Source organism: Salminus brasiliensis, chromosome 21 (assembly GCF_030463535.1).
Source record: "Salminus brasiliensis chromosome 21, fSalBra1.hap2, whole genome shotgun sequence".
NCBI lineage: Eukaryota > Metazoa > Chordata > Actinopteri > Characiformes > Bryconidae > Salminus > Salminus brasiliensis.
This window is the reverse complement of record NC_132898.1, coordinates 12203167-12220553: the sequence shown is the minus strand read 5'-3', so window position 1 is coordinate 12220553 and position 17387 is coordinate 12203167. Positions and strand designations below refer to the sequence as shown.

The window sequence follows — 17387 nt, the reverse complement described above, 5'->3', positions numbered from 1 at the left end:
CGTCTTTACTCTTCAATTATAGCAGGATAAAAGGGACGCTATGGTGGAAGCGGGCCTTTTCACTGGCAGTACTAGGTTTAAACCAGCACTGAACAGCACAGTCAAAACTAAGCAGAGTACACTAAAACACACACACTATTGAAAACCAAATCACAGCACATTTACAACACTTTAAAATAGTTATTTCATATCAGTAGTTAACAAAATACACACCAAAATACACACCACACACATACAATGGTTAAACTACATGGATTTTAAGGTAACAGGAAACTCGAATCAGATCAGGGACAAAAAAAATGGATCGGTAACATTAGTGTATTATATTAGTACATTATATTATTAATAGATAAAAGTTCATAAAGAGATAAAGAGTTCAGAAATTCTTCCAAAATGGATAGAAAATGGGGTAAAATTGAAAATAACTTCTAAAAAAAGAAGACATTCTGTTGATTGATTAGAAACAAAACCCTATGCAAATTAAATAATGTTCTGAACGCCCCTTTTTTTGCTACCTGCTGCCAATGTTGGGAGGGAGAAGGCTAGCATGCACCTTCTCTTAGACACATGAAGCACCACATCTTGTCAAACTGCCACTATTTCAGCATCACTGGACAGCTTGACATGCTTGGAAGACAATGCTAAATGCCAATTTGCTGAGTAATGGGGGGAGAGGGGGGGCTTTTTATTTGACCCACCCAAGAGAGATCAAAGATAATTATTCTCTGTATGTTGGCAGTTAACCATTTGGGGGGATTTCTAAAGCACTTCCTGAAGGCACTTCCTGGAACTTCTAGTTGTTTTTTCACAATCTTACCGGCTGGATTTCTCCATGTTTGCCTTACTGTGAGCTGGGAAGGTGCTCAGTAACACAATAAAACTCTCTACAAGCTCAACATCATTAAATAAAGCATGGGATTACAATGTGAAAGCATAGTAGGAAGTTTGCGAATCAGAGCTAAACTGCAAAACGTTGTCTGACTTAAACACAGTGACAAAATGTGTCCATGAGAACAATCTTGTGTGTGTGTAACGCTATCGTACACCTAATTACTGAATATCAGCACGTCACAGGATCTGTAGTGTTACCTTTTGAGATGTGACTGTTTTAAGTGTATTTTCCTCACATTTCCACAGAATGTCACTCGTTGTAACTAGTCTAAATGCAGGCTTTATTTTTCCAGTACCATAAGACTGGACTACTATTACTGGGGGTGCTCCACGTTCAGCCAGTTACAGAAAGTCATTCACTACACAAGTATTACTGATAAACTGAAATCATTTTGTAGTCTAGCTCCAACAGGGCTTAATACTCACATCTGATTGCCTATATTGGATTGCAGCCTTGGTGCTCAGATTTAATGCTATAATACTAGTCTGGGGTTTAGAGACTATTAAAAGGGACGATTCACTCTTAGCTGCCCACTAAAGCCCAGTGAGTCAACAAAGCAGAGAGTGTCTCTCCAGCTCCATCAACCTGGCCCCTGCGCGGGCGTCCCAAAATAACACAACAGAAGGCACTAATGCATGCAGCTGCAGTGTAAAACATCCATGAAATCAATGCAGTTTCATCATACAAAAGTACAAAGGCTAGGGTTAGGGTAACATCAAACTTCTGATAATAAGCCATAGCAAAACCATAAAGAAGAAGGCGTTGGGGTGTGAAGTTTTATCTTTCACAACTGAGAAAGCAAAAGACTGGCTCCACCCTGAAAACATGTAATGCATTTCCCCCCTGACATGGCTTAAATGTGTTCCTCATGATTAATATTTGAATAAAATACACAGCTATAAATACATCTATGGCCAAACACATTGGTACTCATGAACTCTTTTGGGCCACTCTTCTTTTGCCAATTACTCCAGGTCTATCAGATTTAAAGGGTGTCGTCTACCAACTTCTGTTTTGATATAAGATTTAGAAATGTACTAATTGTATTAAATCCTTTCTGCATTCTGCTTTTTAAAGTATGCTTAGAGTCACAGTCCTGCTTGAGCTCTTAGGAAGACCCTACACTGTGCTCCAACAATCCAGTGCCAGAAGCAGTTAATTAGTAGTAAAACATCTTTGAATCTCCACCATGTTTCACTGTAGGAACTGTGTTCTTTTCTTAGAAGGTCTCCTTTCATTTTCTGTAAGGGGTATTTTGATCTCATCTGCCCACCGGAAGATCTCCCAGAAGGACTGTGGCATCCTGTGGCATAAGTTCAGGCTCAGTTTTTTTGTGTTAACTGTGTCAACGGTGGGGTGACCTTTTGGGTATACCTATCAAAGTTTCCTGTTTCATTTAGATGGCCATGGATAGTGGGAGCTGACATTGTTTTACCTTGTGTCTGTAGGTCAGCTTGAATTTGTTTGACTGAGGTGACTGAGGGTCTTAAGCCACCATTAGAACAATCCTCCGATCTTCCATCAATCCTTCTCTTCTGTCCAGGGATGTTAGCTACAGTTCCATGGATGGTAAACGTTTTTATGATGTTGTACACAGGCGACACAGGAACATTAAGATCTTTGGAGATGGACTTGTAGACTTAAGACTTGTTCATACTTGTCCAGAAGTTTGGTTCTCACATCCTCAGACAGTCCTTTGTTTATCTTACTTTTCTTCATGCTCAGTTACTCAGACACAGAGTTTAAGTCTACTTTCTCCATTTAAACTGGTTAAATAAGTCCTATATTGTCAGCACATGTTACTTGCAACAAATACAAATTAAAGAAGCACATCATTGAAGTTATTTCTTACCATTTTAAAAAGGTATTAATCATTTTGTCCAGTTTATTTCTGGAGTTCTGTGTAAAATGGCAATAATTTCACAGCATTTTGTGAAAAAGTGAAAAAGTTTGACTAAAGTTGACTACAATTTACTAAAAATAAAAGACTGGATTAAATAGATGAGTGTTAGGTCAATATTTCTAATGTGTACTTTAAGCACCTCCACAACCACTTTCTGTATTGATCAGCACTGACACTGAGAGAAGAAGAAAAAAGAATTGGTCTTTGGCAATACAAAAGATGAGCAGGAGGCTGCAAAATCACACCATGAGGTGAAAATGGACTTAAATTGGTTGCTTTGTTCTCTTTTCGGTTGGCTGTCGAAATCAACTTCCTTTAAAAATCTTGGTTTCCATGGAAACGTCATTTTGAAAGCAGAGGATCTCACTGTCCTTCCGTCTCTTAAAGCATGGAAGAATGAAATGTCAGCATGAATAAATTACTAGCAAGGAATTTAGAACATTTGTCACTGTCAGTCCAAATGGTCTAAAATAAGACATTTGAAGTCATTGTTATTGCACATAACACATAACTAAGTACTTATGTGTATATAGTATTATGTGTATATATGTATACTCTATAGTGCACATAGGTACTGACACTGGGTCACTCTGACTGGTAAAGAAGAGAAGTTTAAGGGGAATAGTTCTGCGAAACATCAGATTTGCATCGCTAAAAAGTATCAGCCACCATGAAGATGCAGCTTTTGTCATTTTGCCTCTGTGTGCAACCTATACCAAGTGCAGGCTTTGAGTTTTAATCTAAGGGGATTAACAAAAATACATTACTGCATTAATTGTTTAGGAATTACACTGATTGAACTGACAAGCTCAGCAACACCAAAAGGCCATGGAAGTGGAATATTATTAAATGACCTAGTCAGTCACTTGACCTCAACACAACTGAGCAGCTTTTCTTTGACTAAAGGCAAAACTAAAAAGAAAGACCCACATATAAGCATCTATGAGGTCCAGGTTTTAGGCATTTTAATGCTAACCAGCATTTAAATCAACATGTTTATGCTGTTTAGATGACATTGAATTACTCCACTAGGATATCTGCATTTAATTAATTTTCCTGCCTTTATAATCCTATAGTTACAATTACTATCAGGCACAGATGCAAATTCAGAATTTCAACTGAAACTGTTAAAACCTTAGTAATTATGAAAACCTTGGAAACCTATGGAAACCTTGTATATGTATGTGTTTAGCCGATCATATTATATTTGCGGGTTAAGGATTATAGCAGCTTTGAACGGGGCTCCATGGACACAAAACACTGCAGTTCCTTATTCAACTGCTAGATGGACCTGCTGAGCTTGCGCATAGCTGCACAACCCCATTAAAGCTAGTGTTCATGTGCATTAGTTAGCCGTATCTGACTCATAATTAACATAATTAACTTAACTAACATAATTGTGGAATTTTGCGGGGAAGCGAATTAAAGACTTTTAACACCACCAACAGGAAGCACACTGAGAGTAAATCACTCAGCCCAGTACAGAGTATCAGAACGCAGCAGAGCTAGCAAACACCCCTAACCACACAAAACAGCAACCAGTGCAGACCACATTTGACCACAACCAAAAGTACAGCAGCAACAGTCTGAAGTGTTTCCACTCTCTCAGCTGGTGCTCTGAGTTCCACAGTGTTTTAAATGTGGTTGCATCCAAAAAGTACATTTCAAATGGAGAGGCAATGTATGGAACATTACAGAAGCCCTGGGCAATAATCCTCCACCAAAACGTTGCTCTGAAAGGTTAGTGTAAAATTCAGCCACGCTCTCGATCAGTATCTGTGATCAACCTTTTGAGCTGAAAGACAACTGCCATTGATATCACCCCCGAAAACACTGGTCGCTCCAGCTCTAATTACAAAATGTAGCAAAAGCATGACCTTTCAAAGTGTTGAACAGTGGCCAAAGACGTTAATTCAGCTCCCAGCCCCATTTAAAACTCTTTACCCAGTAGAGTTCTGTGTTCTCCCCTTTGGTTCAGGGTTTTGTCGGTGGGACTTCATTTCTGCCTGAAATTCACATTCCTCTGACAGTGCAGAACGAAGCGGCTGAGGAGAATTCCACACTCAGCACAGCTAAACCCGTACAGCTATTGTTGATGGAGCAGTCACAGTGTATGGCTTTAACTGTGGCTTTTGAATGCTTTCAGTGCAATTACATGCAAATAGACAGCACACTATGCCAAACGCATCATAGGAGCTGAAAATAGAAAACACAAATACCTGCAAGCTTGCATGCAGGATTTATCTATTCAGTAGTGCAGTACTATACAGGGGTTAACATTATTCACATTTGAGCCCTTCTAAGAACTTACTGAGCAAATACAGAATTCACAGAGTTTTTAGCTGTGCTACATACATTAATTGAGCACATTATTAGGAATACTAAAAAAAAAGTATTAGTACTTATTACTAAGTATGTTAGCTAAACTAGTAAGCAAATGCTGAGTATGACCTTGCTTTGGTCTCAAAACAGCCTCATTATTTTATGGCATGGATTCTACAAGATTGTTAAAGTTGAAAATATTACGTTGAGATTCTGGTCCACAATGTCATCATTGTGTCATGCAATTCCTGCAGATTTTTCATGTGCACTTTATTTGCTTCTACCAAATCCCAAAAGGGATTTAGATCTGGTGACTAGAAAGACCACTGCATAACTGAACTGAACTGAACTCACTGACATGCTCATGAAACCCAGTTTGAGACAACCTTTGCCTTAAGATGGTGCATTATCATGTTAGAAACAGCCATTATAAGATGGGTCAATTGTGCTCATGAAGGGAAGCACATTGTCATCAGTAATACTCAAATAGCTTGTGGGATTTAAGCGATAATTAATTGGTATTAACAACCCAAATTGTGCCAAGAATACATTCCCTACACCATTACACCACCACCATCAGCCTGGACTGTTGACACAAGGCAGGTTGGCTCCATGGATTCATGCTGTGGGTCCTAAATTCTGGCGCTACCATCTGTGTGCCTGAGCAAAAATTGAGTTTTATCAGACCAGGCTATGTTTTTCCAGGCCGGTTAGCCTGTGCCATCTACAGCCTCGGCTTTCTGTTGGCTGACAGAAGTGGAATTCAACATACTCTTCTGCTGTTGTAGCACATCTGCCTTAAGATTAAACCTGTTGTGCATTCTGAGATGTTTTTTTCTGCTCACCAAAGTTGTACAGAGTGGTTATCTGAGTTACTGTAGCGTTTCTTTCAGCTCCAGGGAATCTGACTATACTTTTGGCCCAACAAGGCATCAACAAGTCACTGTGTGTTTTCTTTATTACACCATTGTGAATAAATTTTAGTGCTGAAAATCCCAGGAGGTTTAGGGAGTTCTAGAAATACCAGCCTCATGCACTGACATCATATTTCTTCCCCTTTCTGATGGCTAATGTGAATACTAGTGGAAGCTTCTGGCTGGTGTATACCTGATGTTGTGAACTGCACTGCTGCCACACAATTAGCTTATTAGATAATTGCATCAAAGGGTAGGTGTACAGATGTTTCTAATAAAGTGCTTGATGAGTGTACTTTGTAAATATAACAAACCACTTAAGCAAGCCTATTTGAGTTTACTTAGCAACTTAATGTGGTGTAAGCTTCTATTAGTTTGCTATATTTCCCTATTAGAACCACTGTAAAACGTTAGGGCCTTTGTATACAGATAGTATCTGGACATACATTGACCAGATTCTGTTTACACTTATCATTAAAATGCACCTGTGTAAGAAGTACACCAACATGTACATCATTTTCTACCGGTATATAAGCATGAGCGTGAGCGTGCACACACAAACACAAGGGAGAGGGCAAGCGGGTGAGAGAAGCCAAGATCCACAGTAATAATTACTCATATTAACGCTTTTAGACAGACATATTTCTGTTTGACCAAAGGAATCCAATCACAGAAAACTTATAACGTTTACATGTATATTAAATGTGGACAAACTCTCACCACCTCTTAATGTGGTTTAAGTGATCCCATCATAAGCCGATCATAACACCTCGCTTTCATGTCGACAAGTGAAACCATACATAATACGATCACCACAAATATGCATGTTAATGCCAGGTGTAAACAGGCTTTAAATTCTAATAAACAGCATCTAATGTTAATCTGCATAAAACTGCTTTTCAGTCTATAACTAGGCTTAAACTCTTTCATGAAAACTGACCATAAATAAAACTGTTTTGTGCCTCCTCATAGGTTTTTGTCATGTATTTGTGCTCGCAAATAAATAACTCTGCGACACTGTGAGAAAGAAGTGTAATACTCACCATCTGTCTATTAAATACTGAGCTCCCTCATGTGATCGCGCAGTGATACACAAGCTGAATCAGAGTCGTGCACATGATCCAAATATCACTACACCCACCTGCACATCAACCCATTCTGTAAAGAGTAACAGCAGACTATTGTTATAGTCTGCTGAAACTCATGTGAACAACATTAGTGTAGTGGTGTTTACACACAGTGCACCGGAATAGTGTCTAACTTCTGAAGAGAGTGATTTACCATACTCACTTAAAAAAGAGAATATATCTGTAAATGTAATTAGTGATTGATTTTTATTTGATTGTAGAACATGTTGCATGTTGGACTTGTTGCATGATTTTACACAACCAAAAATGCCAAAAAATGTATAATTGTATAAAGAGGATTTTTAGCTCACTCTTTTTTAAATTTAATTCATATATGTTGTTAATTTTTTAACTGCATGAGTAAGGCCCTGCCACAGCGTCTCTACGGGGTTCAGAATCAGTACTTTGTCTTGGCCACTCCAAAACATTTAGATTTGGATTTGTTTTTTTGTTTAGGATCACTGTCTTTTTTCGCATAACCCAATTATGTTTCAGCTGGCCTTAGACCTGCAGTTTCTTAGATGTTCTTCTGGAACCTGTGGGAACATCCTAGATGATCTGCGGTGGTGTCCTTAGGGATATTTTGTCAAAGAGGCCCCTCCTAAGAAGATTCCCCTATGTTCTTGATTTGTAAATAATGGCTTTAACTGTGGCAGCAGAGCTGGTGGCATTAAGGTCTGGCTGTTTTCAATCAGTTGAATCTCATTATCAACTACATTTGCATAATTTTTATTTTTTTTTAGTTTTTTTATTTGCATGTTGGATAATTCTGTTCCATAGAAATTCTGTTTTGTGTTCGCTAAGGTTCTCTTTGTTTAATTATGTTAGAAAGTTTTAAAGCAGACGCAGTGACAAATATACAAAAGTATAAAACAATTAGGAGAGGGGAAATACTTCACTGTATTGTATATTATGGCAGTAATAGCCTGAAATGGCCATTATATACACCTAACCAGAGGCCACTACACCACGCAGCAGTAGAATATGGACATTAAAAACAACACACCCAGCATTTGGGGGGATTTTGGGGGAATGTTTGCAAGATTTTTAGGGACTTTCATGTTTGAAAAAAGCAAAGAATTTTATTTTGGGCACAAAAACAAGCACATAGTACTGAAATCAATTCTGATGCAGTTGAATTGCCACTTTCATACTGAGGCATTTTCCCTTACCTCTCAGTATCAGACACATCTTTTGGTTCAGTCTTATTTTTCTCAAGCTAACTGGCCTAGAGGTTGAGTGGATCAGCTCTAGTTACTGTCTAGTGAGGCGTTTCCATTTACACAGCAGAGAAATCAACTCTTAGGCTGTGAAGTCGATCGAATTTACAGCCAGAACCACTGCAGCGGAATGAGCATAATTTAGGGGGGCCCACATGCATGGACCAGTGGGTTTCTTTTTCATGTACTGGGGATAGACTACTTGTAACTAATATTTTAATGCTTAAACACTATATGGACAAAAGTATTGGGACACCTGCTCATTCATTGTTTCTTCTGAAATCAAGGGTATTAATCCTGCCTTTGTTGGTCTCTACTGTCAAAGGAATGCTTTCTGCTAGATTTTGGAACATTGCTGTACAGATGTGATTGTATTCAGTGACAAGAATGTTAGTGAGATCAGGATTTTAGATGATCGCCACTACACGTTTTCCCCAACTCATCCCAAAAGTATTGGATGTAGCACCATCATTTCAGAGAACACAGTTCCACTGTTCCACTGCTGGGGGGCTTTATACCCCTCTATACTGTACCTGGCATTAGGCATGGAGCCAATAGGTTCATGTTTATCTGCTTCAGAGAGACCTGTTCTATTGACAATACTTATCTACAGGACTAGATAAACTAAATCTATTGCACATCTGTGTCAGTAATGGATGTGGCTTAAAGTAGCTGAATGCATGGGCTAGAACTGGTCTCTACAAAAATTGGATGTATAGTGTATTATACTGCTTAACAGCAATCTGGAATTACCATAAGTCATCTGGAGCAATACATACACATACTGTATGTGGAATATTTATGTGCACTTTTATCCTAGAACATATACATGAACCTAGTGTTGTTTAATCTTTTCTGTAATTTTAATATCTGCTCCAAAGACATGTTTCTTGTACAGTTCTTTTAAAGGGAATGTAACTCAATTGCAATTACCTTCAGGATTAGTTTCTTAGATGTCCCCCTTACAATAGGGGAAGCACATGAACTGTGGATTAATCGCCAAAGTTTAACCTTAAAAGTATGGAATACAGTTTTACTGCTGCAGTTGCTTTTTACAGTAATTTCAGTAAATCGGGACAGAGAGCTGCAGTGAACATGTGGATAAAACTGTTATGGTTTGTAAACATTGTGCCACAAGAGCCGTAAGACAACACATCAAGCAAGGCTAAGCTTCTGCAGTGACATCACTCTGCTGTGTGAGTGGAGAGCAAAGTTATACTGGTGTGAGGCGTGGGAGTCTCATATGCACACGGACTGAGTGTTAAAAGGAAAAATCTGTAAGTGAGTCAAACCTCAGAATGATGGACAAAATCAAAGTCATTAATGCAAACAAACAAACAGACAAATGCTAAACTAAACATGAACAATCACAGATGATTTCTTTAAAAAAATGACTATGATCTTAAAAGTAATGTTTACAGTTACACAAAGCAACATAGCTGCATATTTGTTTATTTAGTTCTGTTTAAGATCTAGACAGTAGCTAATGCAAACAGTAACCTATTGTGTCAGCCCTGCGGCGCCGCGCCCCCCCAGGGGCGGCTTCGGGCCGCGGTCCACAGGCTCCTTGGGACTTTTCAGTCGATGTTGGGTTGATTTCAATGTTCATGTACTTTCTGTTCCTCCCGTTGGTTTTCTCACTAAGGACTTTTATGTTGACAGCGGTCGAAGTAAGACGCCATGTTTTCTGTTTAGTTCTGATTCGTTTCACCTGAGAGCTGGAGTACAAAGGGAGCAAACGCAGATGCCTCGGGGCCGAGAATTACTCTTGCGATGCCAAGCTGTGAGGTTGGCTTCACGTTCAGGAGACTTCTAGGGAGGTCTACGAGTTCAGTAGTATATGCTCTATCGGAGCGGTTTCACGTTCAGGAGTTCACTGTCTGGTTCACCGGTTGGTCGCCAGGGAAATTTGGCGTCCGGTTCCCTTGCACCCTAGTCGAGTAAGTTCATCAGCGAGCGCGGTTTTGGGGTGAGGTTTTTGTTTACTAGTTTCATTGGTTCCTTTGCGTTCTAGCCTTCCTCCCCCTGTTTGATTTGTCCCCTCTCGCTTTGCTCCCGGACTACTTCCCAGCCTCAGGTGGTTTTCCAGGTTAAGCCCCATTTCAGTTGTCACCTGTTTGTTTTCTGTTTCTGTTAATTGGACCCTGTACTTTGCTGCCTCATTTTGGTTGTGTTTGTCTGTTTTGTTTGGTCATTAAAGACTATTTTCCTTGCATCGCTCTGTCCCTGCGAGTGTTCCCTTGTCTCGCCTAGCCAGCATGACAATTGTTACCCATTTTCACTGTGTAGTTAAACTCTGATTATCAAACACAGCCAAATGAAGATAGAGCCAGTCTCGTAATCTGTATTCATTGCTGTAATTGGCCTGTATTGTACCCTCATAACAGAGCAGAGTTAAAAACAGATCAGCAGTGCTGAATGAGAGTAGAACGTTTAGCCTTTACCCTCAGCTCCACTGAGGACCTAACCTAAATGATGTATCTTACTAATTGTCATGTTACTTAAAGTGACTGTACATTATTTGTACAGTTAAGAAAAACTCAAATTCTGTTTATATACATTATGTTGTATTTACAATTAACATAATACATTTAAGCATGGAAAAGGTTTAATTCAGTTACACTTTATAATGGAATTTCAGTGGTTGCCTAGATGGACATGAATCTCCCACATTGTGTGTTTCTGATCATTCTAGGTAGTATATTGTTTCATTTCTAAAATCTCTATGAAAACAGGGCTACAGCTCTTGGTAAATGTTTGTAGCAGATAGAGTGAGGACAAATCAATTAATTCAATAGGTACCAATTCAGAGGTCAGAGGAAAAAGACACAAAGTGTCTTTTTTTTTTTTTATGTCCATGCTAAAATACAATTAGGGCAAAACTGTATAATCTCTCAGCACAAAGAGGTTTTTTTATTTTGATACAATTTACAATTACTAAAAAATACACTCAGTACACAAATGTAACATGACTATTTAATATTGTAATAACATTTTTATCAAATGTTATTTGTCCATTGTTATAGAATCTAACATTACAAAATCAATGCAGTTAAATCACTTCTTTGGCTTCAGTACATTTATACACCTCCACCACCACCCATAACAGTCATATCAAGTGTCTCCACTGAAGCGAACAAATGGCTGAGTCAGTCCGGTTTTACAGCAAAAACAAGCCACAACACTGGTCATGTTGGTGTTGTGGATTATCCAAGCACTCCAATTATCCACCCCATTCTTCCACTCCAGTACCTCCACTAATCCCAAATCGTCTCAATTTACTTTCAGCAACATAAAGGAAGGGACAGCCATAAAATACACAAACATATGTGACACATTTCAATTTGAAATCAGGTTATAGCAACCTTCTGTCACATGTTATAATTTAAAGACCCTGTAAATAGATCAGGGAATACATAAGGGGAAAAATTGAGGATAATTCTGTTGGTTTCCATTGGTTACATTACTAGTTAAGTTACATAGTACCAAACTTGGTGCAATGTGTGCTGTGCCCAAATTAAACCATTTGTTTTTGTTACTGTACCTTTAAAACTGATACGGGTCAATTATCTGTCGGGACTGGCAGCTGTGTAGTATGCCCTATTCAATGGCTCAGGAGTTCAGGAGTCAATGGCTGTGTCTAAAATGTAACAAAATACTGCCTACTCAGATGGTATTCTGAGGCAGGGAGGCATTCAGTCATGTGAAGTGCATTGAAGTGCATTATCATAGCCTTCTTAATATATATTCTATTGGGTGAAAAAAATGTTAAAGGTTATAGCCTTAACTCAGATGCACGCTAAGAGCTAGCAGTGAGCGGTCGATACCTTCTTTAGTTTTAGACTGGTCCAGGCTGAAACACTTGACATACATACATAACATGCCTATGACAGGTACACTATATGGACAAAGGTATTGGGACACACATCTTAATCACTTAATTTAATCACTGAATTCAGTCCCATTGCCACAGGTGCATAAAATACAGCACCTAGCTCTGCAGATTGACTTTACACACATATGTGAAGGAAGGGGGTGTTCTAAGAAGCTCACTGAATTCCAGCATGGTACTGCAATAGGATGCCACCTTTGCAACAAATCAACTGGTAAAGTTTCTTCCTAGATATACCACGATCAACTGTGAGTGGTATTATGAAAAAAGGAAGTAGAGTTTAAGAACCACAGCAACTCAGCCAATGTGGCAGACCATGTAGAGTGCCAAAAAGTCCCTAATGCTCTGCTCACTCAATAACTGCAGAGTTCTCTGAGCTGCAAAAGGGGTCCATATTAATGCTTATGGATTTAGGGTGAGATAAATAAAACTTCCTGCAGGTGTAATGTGTAGATGTCCCAGTACTTTAATCATATCATATATCATACTTTTAATCAGTGAATATATCAATGTGTTTCACAAGCATAAAAACAGTGCATGTTTAATGGCAGATTAAAAGGGACAAATAGCCTCTTTTCCTAGGCATTAAAGAATAACCCTTCCGCCACCCCCGACACACACTTGAGTCTTTTTTCATTTCCCTCTCATGTCTGGGTGATAAAGGATTTTGACTTAGACTTACATGAAGAGGATTTAGACACAGTCTTAAATCTAAAGCCAGAAACACAACAAATGAACTTCCAAAGCCACACACTAATGAAAAACAACATCTCTGATTTAAGATCAGTCAGTGCCATCCAGTTCTATACCAAATGCATATGCTTATCCCAGATCAGCATTCGTCCTTTGAGAAATTTGATAAGTACAGGCCATGTGAAGTGCTGAACAGATGCACCTGGACCAAGAACAGAGGAAAATGTGACGGAGCGTCACTAGCTATTGAAGTCATACTTCTTGCATTTATCCCGCCTTGTCTTTTTGAATGCACAGCATTGTTTTCAAGGTCCATCCAAACAGCGGGATTTTCTTCGCTTGCTTTAAATCTGTGCTAATCTAATGAGCTACCCTGTTCGCCTTTCTGGAAGCAGAACGGAGGGGAAAAAAGGGTCACTTCCAACCCGAGTGTGCTCTATGTACCATTAAAGCCCTCGGGCTGTGGATGCACTAAGCTCACTGGTTGTGGGGGGGGGCGTCCTGTCAGCGCACACCCAAACAATCATCCATGTAATGTGGTACACGTTCAATTTCAGTGATTTCTGTGGGCCGGGTCATCGCCATGGTTACCCCACACTCCTGCATGTCTGTCCATATTAGAAGAAGTCACCGTTCCTATTGTTGTGAACATGACCTCTGATGCTTCTTGCAATCTGCTGCAACAATGACACACAAATTCATCAACCAGAAGCCTCAGTGAGTGTGGGGGGAGGGGGGTAAAGAAAATACTTAGACGATTTTAGTATGAAGATCTTATTGACTAGATTGTTAAAGGAATACTCCAGTACTTTTTTTACTTCCTTCTTTATTCACTTCAAGAAATAAGAGGGGAAACAGTGGAGAGAGTGAATAAAAAAACATTTTATTACAGGAGCCAAATGAAAGGTGTTTCAGCATCTGCTCACACTGGCTTCTGTTTTTGTGTCTACAGTAAAAAAGACACAATGCAGATTTTCCACCTAATCTACTGCTTCTGTAGAAAGAGATTAGGTTGCCAAAAGATGAAGTATCGCGTTAAGGGACATCTACGCTCTATGAGAAATGATCATGGAAAGCAAAACCTCCACTGGCGCCCATTATGTTAGCCCACACATCACGGACAATAACAGGGACATGTGTTCTAGCCTATCATGCTGAGGCTGCATAGATAGATAATAATCTAATCTATTCATTTATATTCATACCTATCTCTCTATCTCTCTATCTCTCTATCAAATAAGATTATTTTTCATTTTTTATGTAATGATATAATAACAGCACAAAAAATACACTTCTGAATACCAGACACCTCTTGCAGTGATTTATTCAGCATCTCTCCATCACTGAAGCCCCCGGTCAATTTCCCCCATTAGAAACCCCTACGATCCCACATTCAGGGCTAACAAAGGCACTGCACTATTCCTCTCGACCAGTATCATGATTGTCTCTGAATCAAATAATTATAAACTTACTTTAAGTCATGATTTCGCATGGAAGCCCCCTCAACACCCTACAAAGCCTATAATTTACAGTGAATGTAGGTATATTCCCAACCCAGTTGAGTACAGTCCAGTGGACAAAGGGCTTCAACCTGCCTCAGCGCTGCAACGGCACTAGCAGCAGCAGCGGCGGTGCTGGACGAAAAGCCGCTGAGGGGAGGATTGGGAAGCGGTGGGTTTGGGATTTTTACGACCCAGAAACGAAAGAAAGCGGGCTGTAGAGAAGTGATTAAGATAGAGCTAAACAGACTGCATGAGTAACGTTATACACAAACACGCCGAAGCAACGCTAGTCCAGAAAAGCCTTCAAATGAACGTTAGCGTTTCTGTTGCACATCTGTGAGAAACCCGCTGATAAAGCGGACAGTTAGTAAGAAAGGCATCGTCTCTACCTCTTCGACGATGTTGACTGAATTCCGGCAGCTTGTCATTTTTGTGGTAAAAGATGATGTGGTGGGGGAACTGTAGTCCTCCAGAGTCTCCGCGATAAACTCCTCCACAGATATGAGCTCAGGCATCGTGGCGAACAAAAACGAGCGCTTTTTAAAACTTTAAAGGAATAGTTCACAGCGAATCCATGAAAACGAGGGTTTGCGACAGAAGAAGCAGTGTCTTTTTCAGGCGTTTGTCAAAAACCAACTGCATGAACAACTGCAAAGTGCTGAAGTGTTACGACCCCATACTCACGGCAGAAAGAGGAAACTGATGCTGCTTCATGAGCGGCAGTTTTGTTTACCACCCGTTTTGAGACACGACACGCCCTTCTGCGCTGCGATTGGCTTGTTGAGTTCCTGCCTCCTGGACTTGCATTGGCTAGGAGGGTCCCACCTGCCTGTGCTGGGGTTGGTTAGTAGTGTCCTTGTTCTGTATTCTGATTGGCTAGTAGTATCACAGTGCTGCACGTGGATTGGCTAATTGTTTATGTTTACAACTACTGGGTCGGAGGTTATCAATAATAATATTATTTTAGTAATAAAATAAAATTAAAAATGTAAAAATAAAATGAGTAAAAATGTAATTTACTACACAGTTTAATGTAAAACATATACAAGAATATTCAAAGCAGTCAGAAAGACCCTAACCTGCACACAAATTCTGGTAAATATTTAGTCATTTTGCTATTCCCTTAACCTTAGATATTACACAATTTTCTCACAATATATTTACCTGCAATTTACCCACCAACAATATATTTTTCAATCAATCTCCCATCATCATGAATATTTGTAATGACTGTATTCATTACATTTTATTGTCATTTTAATAATGCATGTATTAGTAAGTTCTGTATCAGGTCGTTAGTTTGTGCATGGAAATCGCTATATGACCATTATGATTTAAAGAGAGCTCATTACAGGACAGCTTACATTTAAGCCTTGGGGGGCTAGAAGGCCATTTTAGGAGAGTGCTTTATTTACCAACTGCCTGGTGATTTAGGGGTGAGGGAGTTGAGTAGAGCATTGCAAAACGAGTCATTAATAAAGCCTGGAAGTTAGAATATTAGAAAAATATTGCAATATATCACCTTGCTTACAGTGTCACAATAACTTCTAAATAGTGATACAGTTCTGAGCAAGTGTAGTTTGCTGGTATTTACCATAGGTGTGTCTCTCTTGACTTTGAATGGGGTGAAGTAGCTAGCCACATTTTCAAAGCATTGCCTTATGAGACCACCATGCCCCACTGCACTGCGCTCCTCTTACTACTTAAGCTGTGCACATTCATGTGTTTTGAGCGATTGGCTTTGGAAGGCTGCAAAACCTAGCTTTTCCTTACTAGTTTCTTCAAAATCACCTACTCCAGCTTTCAGTGTGTTCACACACTCCTTACAGCACACATACACTGCTCAAGAAAGGGAACACTCAAATAACACATCCTAGATCTGAATGAATGAAATATTCTCATTGAATATTTTGTTCTGTACAAAGTTGAATGTGCTGACAACAAAATCACACAAAAATCAATGGAAATCAAATTTAATAACCAATGGAGTCACACACAAAATTAAAGTTGAAAAAACACACTACAGGATGATCCAACTTTGATGTAATGTCCTTAAAACAAAAAACAGTCAAAATGAGGCTCAGTATTGTGTGTGGCCTCCATGTGCCTGTATGACCTCCCTACAATGCCTGGGCATGCTCCTGATGAGGATCTCCTCCCAGACTTGGACTAAAGCATCTGCCTACTGGACAGTCTGTGGTGCAACGTGACGTTGGTGGATGGAGCGAGACATGATGTCCCAGATGTGCTTAATCGGATTCAGGTCTGGGGAATGGACGGGCCAGTCCATAGCTTCAATGCCATCATCTTGCAGGAACTGCTGACACACTCCAGCCACATGAGGTCTAGCATTGTCCTGCATTAGGAGAAACCCAGGGCCAACTGCACCAGCATATGGTCTCACAAGGGGTCTGAGGATTTCATCTCGGTACCTAATGGCAGTTAGGCTGCCTCTGGCGAGCACATGGAGGGCTGTGCGGCCCTCCAAAGAAATGCCACCCCACACCATTACTGACCCACTGCCAAACCGGTCATGCTAAAGGATGTTGCAAACAGCAGATCGCTCTCCACGGCATATCCAGACTCTGTCACGTCTGTCACATGTGCTCAGTGTGAACCTGCGTTCATCTATGAAGAGCACAGGGCGCCAGTGGCGAATTTGCCAATCCTGGTGTTCTCTGGCAAATGCCAAGTGTCCTGCACGGTGTTGGGCTGTGAGCACAACCCCCATCTGTGGACGTCGGGCCACATGGAATCGGTTTCCTCATGGAATCGGTTTCTAACCGTTTGTGCAGACACATGCACATTTGTGGCCTGCTGGAGGTCATTTTGCAGGGCTCTGGCAGTGCTCCTCCTGTTCCTCCTTGCACAAAGGCGGAGGTAAGGGTCCTGCTGCTGGGTTGTTGCCCTCCTATGGCCTCT

General features: G+C 40.0%; 1 protein-coding gene across 5 annotated transcripts in view; it reads right to left on the bottom strand.

Annotated features, from left to right (window-relative positions):
- unm_sa1614 (un-named sa1614) overlaps nucleotides 1-15159 on the bottom strand; it is a 63127-nt gene extending 47968 nt beyond the window's left edge. For all 5 annotated transcript variants that reach the window (XM_072665446.1, XM_072665447.1, XM_072665449.1 and 2 more), the window contains exon 1: nucleotides 14855-15159. In XM_072665446.1, the coding sequence (XP_072521547.1) occupies nucleotides 14855-14980 (126 nt within the window). In that variant the 5' untranslated portion in view covers nucleotides 14981-15159. The remainder of the gene's footprint in view (nucleotides 1-14854) is intronic.
- Nucleotides 15160-17387: the final 2228 nt, after the last annotated feature.